Source organism: Lactuca serriola, chromosome 1, assembly GCF_051521515.1.
Source record: "Lactuca serriola cultivar US96UC23 chromosome 1, Lser_US96UC23_V15, whole genome shotgun sequence".
Classification (NCBI taxonomy): domain Eukaryota; kingdom Viridiplantae; phylum Streptophyta; class Magnoliopsida; order Asterales; family Asteraceae; genus Lactuca; species Lactuca serriola.
In genome coordinates, this window is record NC_136408.1 from 220637517 (window position 1) to 220645151 (window position 7635).

Genomic DNA, 7635 nt, shown 5'->3' on the forward strand with positions numbered 1-7635 from the left:
TGGTAATGGTCATGAATATATGATTGTGTGTGAGAAGGTCTAGAGTTTAGTTAGAGGGATCAAACTCACAACAAATTACAATATATCTATTTTTTTGGCATAATGAATGTTGAAAAATGGACTGAAATTGTAATTTCTAGAATATCACATTCACTTTTTTTTATTTGCTCTAAAAAAATTTAGTCCATAATAACCAATTGTTACATATATTTCCTTTTGGAATGCAATTTCTAACTCAAAATAGCTCGTTTATGATAGATACACATGATTCTTTAAGGGTTTTTTCCTTGACAAAATGCTAATGACGTGGAAAAAACAAGAAACATGATAACTTTAAATTATAAAAAATAAAGTGGATATGATCAAAACTAGGTATATATCGAACATAGGAAGAGGCCCACCACATATAACATTTTGTGGTACCAAATTGAAAAGTCATAAACACAATCTCTGTTTGTTTTTGATTATTCAGATATTCAACTGCAATTAATCCAATGTCTATAAATACTCATAGGATTATAGTCATGATACATACAAGTTCAACCAAAACTACATCAAGACCTTCAAGAAATGGCCCAAAATGAATCTAATACCACCCTGAAAGAAAACAACAAAACTAGCACATATCCAGTGCGTCCTGTTGCCAACTTCCCTCCTCCTATCTGGGATGATCGTTTATTGTCATTAACTGTTGACTATTTGGTAAGAGTAATTCCCATTAATTACGGACTCAAACCATGCATGCTCTCATGTAAGAAGGGGTTTTTATTGTATCTTTTCATTAAAATTGACTACGTTTGGTTTCTTTTTCTAGGAGTTGGAGGCATATGCTAAAGCCTTTGACGAGCCAAAAGAAGAGCTAAGAAGATTGATAATTAATGTAAACATGGATTCAAATGCGAAATTATGTTTGATCAATTCTGTCTACCGTCTTGGCTTGAGATATATGTTTCGGGAAGAGATTGAATGTCAACTTGACAAACTTTTCCTGGAGCTGAACATGGAAGATTATGATCAAGCTGATCTTTATACAATTTCGACCAACTTCCAAGTTTTCAGACAACATGGTTATAAATTGTCTTGTGGTATATGCTACTTCCAGTGATATGTTAAACATGATTTTAAACAATATTGTTTGATTTGTTCATGTTAAAACTGTTTGCTATATATGATTGCACAGATGTGTTTAACAAGTTCAAAGACCATAGCTCAGGTAAATTCAAGGAATATATTACAGCTGATGTGAGGGGCATGTTAAGTTTTTATGAATCTACACAACTGAGAATAAGAGGAGAATCTATTTTAGATGAAGCTATCGTCTTCACAGAAGCTCATCTTGTAGATGTTGTAGACACTCTTGAAGGTAATCTTGCACGACAGGTGAGACATGCATTGAGGAGTTATTTTCATCGTGGGATGCATATTGTAGAAGCAAGGTTATATTTCTCCAACTATGAAAAAGAATGTTCCACGTATGATTCACTATCAAAGCTTGCAAATACTCACGTCAACTACCTTCAGCAACTACACAAGGAAGAACTGCGCATCTTCACAGAGTAAGTTAGGAATTAACCAAACATAAACAAATTTTCTAGTTATTGATTTATGTTTTTCTAAAAAACTAAAAAATCACTAATGCTTTTAGAAATTCCATAAACATGTAATGTTAGGAATACATAAACTCGGTTTCCTAGATTGGTTTTTCGGTTTTTAAGTATCAACAAGTGGGTTGATGGATTTCGGTTTTTTAGTTTCAATACATGCATGGGTTTTTTTTTAATTTTTTGTTTCAACTAGTAAGTTACTATAAATAATTATTAATAATATATTAAATATACAAACTCACGCCTTAAGCACTAACTATATGCTTCTAATTCTAACTAAATAATACAATAATTATTACTAATATAGTAAATTTATTAAATAAATTATATAATGTATTGGACGGTTTCCATTCCTTGAATCCGTTAATGATTCGGTTTTAAATATTCGGTCGGTTTTGGTTTTGTGGATCGTTACAGAAGTCCAAACTAAACCCAAACCGAATTTTTCTATTTTAAATAACCAAACCCGAAATCAACGGTTTAATTTTTGTTTTTCAATATCAATTTGGTTTGATTTTGGGTTTTTTATTTCAATTTTATCTGTTTTTGAAATTTTGATTTTGATTTTGCTCATCCTTTACTTTTATAAGCGAGTGTCACTTTACTTATTTACATATCTAAACTATATATTATTTTATATTAATCAAATAAAACAAAACCTATCAATAAACTTTAAAATACTTTAAATATCGTAATACTAACTTTTTTTGTAACATAAAAGTATTAACAAAATTGTTGGTGTGTTATTTCAATAAAAACAATAACAATATTTATAATGGTTGATTTTATAATAAATCTAAATATATTACTCCCTCCGTCCCAATATTATTGTCCACAGACAAAAAACACACATATTAAGAAAAACATTAATTACCATTAACTTTATTAAATAAAATGACAGTTTTGTCCTTACTTTGTATTTAATGTTCCATTAAATGCTTAGTTGGTTAAGTAATAATAAGAGGGTATTTTGGTAAAAATGTTATTTATTTTTGGAAGTTGACTATTATTTTGGGACAAATAAAAAAGGAGAGATGGACTATAATTTTAGGACGGATGGAGTATATTTTTACAGTTTCAACCAAAAGGTTAATTTTCTTTTTCCAATTACAACCTAAAACCTTTTCGATACTTTTTTATTTTGCTTGGGTATTCGGTTTACAGATTAACTTCTGTTAAGCGTACCAAATAGAAATTTGGGGAAAGTTGTATATTTTTAAAGTAATTTTTTTGTTTAAAGGTTACCCTTTCTCAAAAGTTAAAAACCTAGAACTTTTCCAACTTTCCATAATGACTGTTGAGTAAAAAAAAACAATAGTGTGGTATCGTTAGATGCTTATATACAACACCGAAAATGGTTTGTAGGATATTTGGCATTTGATGATGTTTCTATTTTGAGATGGAAAAGTCATTGATGTATATATGTTTATATGTGGGAACACTGAAAGACTGAAACAGAGGGGGTAATGGTTGTATTTAGGAAAACCGAGACTTTGAAAACAAGTAATAGTTGTATATGGGACCTCATCGTCTACTCTTACATACAGGTTCAGTTTTTCTTTTAAGTATTCTCGGTCTTCCCACATTTAACCATTAGTTTTTTGTCTCTCGGTTTTTCTTTGGGTGATGATCAAAGTATTTCGTTTTCCTATATATAACAATTACCTTTTTCATTTTATTTCGCACATATCACCATCACATTTTTATTTTATGTCTCTAGATATTCTCCAAGGTTCTGAACGACATGAGGCGTAGGGTTGTGAATTTGAAATTTTAGACTCGGTTTTATGACTCTCTTTTAGACCCGACTTTAAGGTAGTTAGTGACAGTTTTTGTGTCACTTTTCAAACATGAAGTTATTGCATGTAACTATCAATTTGGTAGTCTTTAGACAGGAGGTTATACTCGTGTTATTTGGTCATTCTCGTTTTTACTTGCACACACACAAGAAAGTCACTTCTTCCACGTTCTTTGTTCTTGAACTTTGCTGAGTTTTATCCAATTGAGATTTCGAAAGTACCATTGAAATACTTTAATTTGATTATGCTTTCACCACTTTCGGTATTCCAAGTAATCTAAACACCCTGTTTTTCTAACACTAAATAAACTTATGCCCTAGTAAATTTACTTTAATGTGTTTCTCAACATTTGTTGAAATATCATTATATTATAGATTTAAGCTTTGAGCGTGTTACAATAATGATAAAAGGGAAATTCTTCATGCAGTGAATACGATTACTCATTTGTTAATCCAACATAACATGTACATAAATGCACTCCGCACAAGTTAATACTAGTGTATAAATACCAACTGGCATAATTATTAGAATTTAAAAGCATATTAGTCTCCATGCTCCTGAAATTAGAGAGCTTGTATGATATTCTTGTCATTTAGGTGGATCAAGGACATGGATTTCAAGACTATAACTCCTTATGCAAGAGATAGAACACCTGAAGTTTACTTATGGGCAATCGCTATATTTCCAGAGCCTGATTACTCTCAATCTAGAATCGTACTAGCGAAAATGGTTCAACTAATTTTGGTGTTAGATGACATATATGATGCATATGGTACTATTGAAGAGCTTCGACTTTTAACTAGTGCCATAAACAGGTATAGTTATTGAATACAATAGAGCTTGAGCTTCTAACTAGTGCCATAAACAAGTATAGTTATTTAATGTGCTCCTAACCTTTAACATTATGTTCAATAACAAAAAATTATGTGATGATAAAATTAAATGGTGGCTTACCCCATATATTTAGTAGCATAAATTATTCTACAAGGATTATTTGATGAAAACTTGATTTCGTTTATAGTTGGGAAATTAATGTTATGGAACAACTCCCGGAATATATTAAACCACTCTACAACATTCTCTTGAACGAGCTTACTGAAGTTGAAAAACAACTATCTAGAGAGGGAAGAGCAGACATGGTTTATGCTTCAAAACAAGCAGTATGATACCGTTTCACCTTGTGTAATGTAGATTCCATTTATATATATATATATATATATATATATATATATATATATATATATATATATATATATACACTACCTTTTTTTTTCATATATGTCATGGTAAGCTAGTTTCAAAAACTAGCTGGAGGTTACCTACAAGAGGCTGAGTGGAGATATCATAGACACATGCCATCATTCGAAGAGTATTTGAGGAATGGATTAATTACTTCTACGTATGATGTTTTCATAAAATCTTCTTTAATGGTTATGGGAGATATTGTTTGTGACAAGGCTTTGGCTTGGTATGAAAGTCGTACAAATATTGAGGAAGCTGCAAAGTTACTAGGAAGAATTTATAATGATGTTACAACTTACCAGGTTTGTGATTCGTAATTCTACATTTCATTACAGAAACTACTATTTTTAGAAAATAATAAGTATATTCCTTCAATATCCAAATGTAGATGTTTACAATAACCATTATTGTTATTTTCTCCTGACATTAGAAGTATATAAATAAAATCTATAGCTATCTAACAACAAACAACATACTAAATTTAGAGTTTATCTTAAAATTTTAAAATTAATTTTTTAACATGGTGAAATGTTTATATGTAGTTTGAGGGTGAAAGAGCACAACAAGTCGAATCAGTGCATACGTATATGAAGACTTTCGGGGTGCCAGAAAATGTAGCTGTTAATGAACTCAAGAAAATGATTGAAAATAATTGGAAAGATATCAACGAGGGATGTCTTAAGCCAACTGAAGTTTCAATGGAACTTCTTGCACCAATTCTTAATCTTTCTAGAATGACTGATACGATATATAGGTACAATGACAGGTTCACTTTTCCAGAAAACACAATTGTGGAGTACGTTACGCTGTTATTCATAGATTCTGTTCCAAAGTATTAATGATCGAGTCATTGTCGTTTCTTTAGCTTATTCATTGGCAACAATTTGCTTAATGATTAATAATAATATGTTAAATCTACATCAAGCAGATGTGGATTGGGTTAATGTTATATAGTTTCCGCCAGGGCCGTCCCAAGTTGGTTTGAGGCCCGGGGCAGAATAAAAAATGGGGCCGTTCGCCAAAAATTGGACGAGTTTTAGGGGTGTTAGTTAAATAGTAAATACCAAGACCAATACAATTGAAAAGGCATGAAAAACCAATGGTGAACAAAAAACAAAAAGTTGGAACACAGTGAAAACCAATCAATTTGATTTTTGGGTTTTAAAAATACCAATTTTCGTACCCGATCTTTTTCTTTTTGTTCATATAAAAACCGGAAAAACAATAGCAAAACCGAATGCTCATAAAATAAATAATATGTTTTTAAAATATTTTCCTTCACAACTAAGATAATTTAAAATATATTTACTTTGACTATAAAAACTTACATTTCTCTATTCCTTTTTAGGTAAATTTAAAAAAAAATGAGGACATTTTATTAAAAAAAATGTTTCACATATACCAGAACAAAATATTGTTTTTTTGAAAGCTACTAATTCAACTATATTTTCTGTATAGTATAAATATGAAAGACATTATTAGTATTGTATTTTTTCAAGTTATATTTGTGGAAGAAAAACTAATTTGATGTTTTTAGCCAGATCTATAGTTTGAAATGAAATATCATCAAGATTATCTACACCATATAAAAACTTGATTTTTTAGTTATATCATGTCAACTTTTATAATCATCCTCATATGAGTTAGTATCAACATTTTCTTAACAATTACTTTATAAAATCTCATATTAATTTGTTTCATAATATAAAAGGTATTTGAAAACTATATACGATATAGTAGTATGTAGTAATTAAATTTCAATAATGTAAAACAATGTTATAAATAAACTAAATAGTCAAATGTAAAAATAACAGCAGTGGAACTTTTTTTAATAACATTTAAAATTCGTATTTTAATGTCTGATTTGATTTAAGATAAAAGGAGTGTAATTTTTTCCACATAAAAAAAAATTAATAATTACTTTATAAAATCTCATGTTAATCTGTTTCATAATATAAAAGTTATTTGAAAACTATATAGGAGTATATATTAGTTAAATAATATAAAATAATATTACAAATAAACTAAAAAATCAAATGTAAAGATAACATCACTTGCAACTTTTTTAAATAATATAGGAGTGTAATTTTTTGCTGTATGAATAATAAATAAATAAAAAACAGCAAATAAAACTTTTGTCCAGTGGGTCCAATTATGTGGCACTATATATCATTTATCTTGATAAGTTCATATAAACCTTTGTATATTAACTGTGGAGTATAATTTTTTTTTTAAAAAAAAGTTAAAAACTGATAGACTGAGGTTCCGTTTGATAATTTTTGTTTGGAAAAGTGTTGTCTGGGAAATTTTCTGACTGGAAAAGAAACTATGCTGTTTGATTGTACATCTGATTGGCTGTGCTGAATGATGAAAAAAAAATAATAATTCAATAAAAAATAAATTTTAAAAAAAATTAATAATCCAATAAAGAAAGAAAGAGGCGGGGTTTGATGTATAATTGTCTTTCCAGCCCATTCAGCCAGAAAGATATGATTTTGGGGTTTTCTGGAAAAGACATATCTTACCGGGAAAGATCCATTCTTTTATGCAAATCAAACAGTCTTTCCGGTCTATTCAGCCAGAAATATCTGTTTAGATATGGAAATATGCGTATCAAACGAGGCCTCAGAAAGGAGTCGAACTAGCGCCATTTTTTAGCAAGAGACGCTCATCATTAACCAGCTAGTCTAAACATAGTTTGAGCTCGAGCTTGCACGCAACACAGGTTATATATAAAAAGAAATATAGCGAAATTATTTTTGGGGCCAAACCGTGATGAGGCCCGGGGTGGTTTTAAGAACCTTCTTTGATGTATTGAGCAAGTATAGTTTTATATTAGAGACATTTAGAAAGGGGAGTAGTGGCAAGCACACAAACGATCGATGATATATTGTTAAAAAAATCTACATAAATGGTGTGTGGTATATTCAGCCGGACGACCAGCATAAAAATGTATACACATGGAGCGTTGTGTTTTAAGGATAATAAAT

At 29.8% G+C, this 7635-nt stretch overlaps 1 protein-coding gene across 2 annotated transcripts; it reads left to right on the forward strand.

Moving 5' to 3' along the window:
* Positions 1–486: 486 nt before the first annotated feature.
* LOC145049501 (10-epi-juneol synthase-like) lies at positions 487–5670 on the forward strand. Of its 2 annotated transcripts, XM_078997897.1 has the most exons (7): positions 488–702; positions 815–1085; positions 1181–1556; positions 4000–4218; positions 4425–4563; positions 4699–4947; positions 5188–5670. In XM_078997897.1, the coding sequence occupies exons 1-7, from the start codon at positions 571–573 to the stop codon at positions 5482–5484; spliced, it is 1683 nt and encodes a 560-aa protein (XP_078854023.1). In that variant the 5' UTR covers positions 488–570; the 3' UTR covers positions 5485–5670. The 2 variants fall into 2 exon arrangements, with proteins under 2 accessions (XP_078854028.1, XP_078854023.1); XM_078997902.1 differs by lacking the exon at positions 4000–4218 and having other exon boundaries at positions 487–702.
* The last annotated feature ends 1965 nt before the right edge of the window (positions 5671–7635 follow it).

What these genes read in the sequence shown, in the direction of transcription:
- LOC145049501 (XM_078997897.1), top strand. Translation starts at nt 571, where the DNA reads ATGGCCCAAAATGAATCTAATACCACCCTGAAAGAAAACAACAAAACT. An exon ending in TGGTTATAAATTGTCTTGTG is followed by an intron (nt 1,086 to 1,180) that starts GTATATGCTACT and finishes ATGATTGCACAG; the next exon opens with ATGTGTTTAACAAGTTCAAA. An exon ending in ATGATGTTACAACTTACCAG is followed by an intron (nt 4,948 to 5,187) that starts GTTTGTGATTCG and finishes GTTTATATGTAG; the next exon opens with TTTGAGGGTGAAAGAGCACA.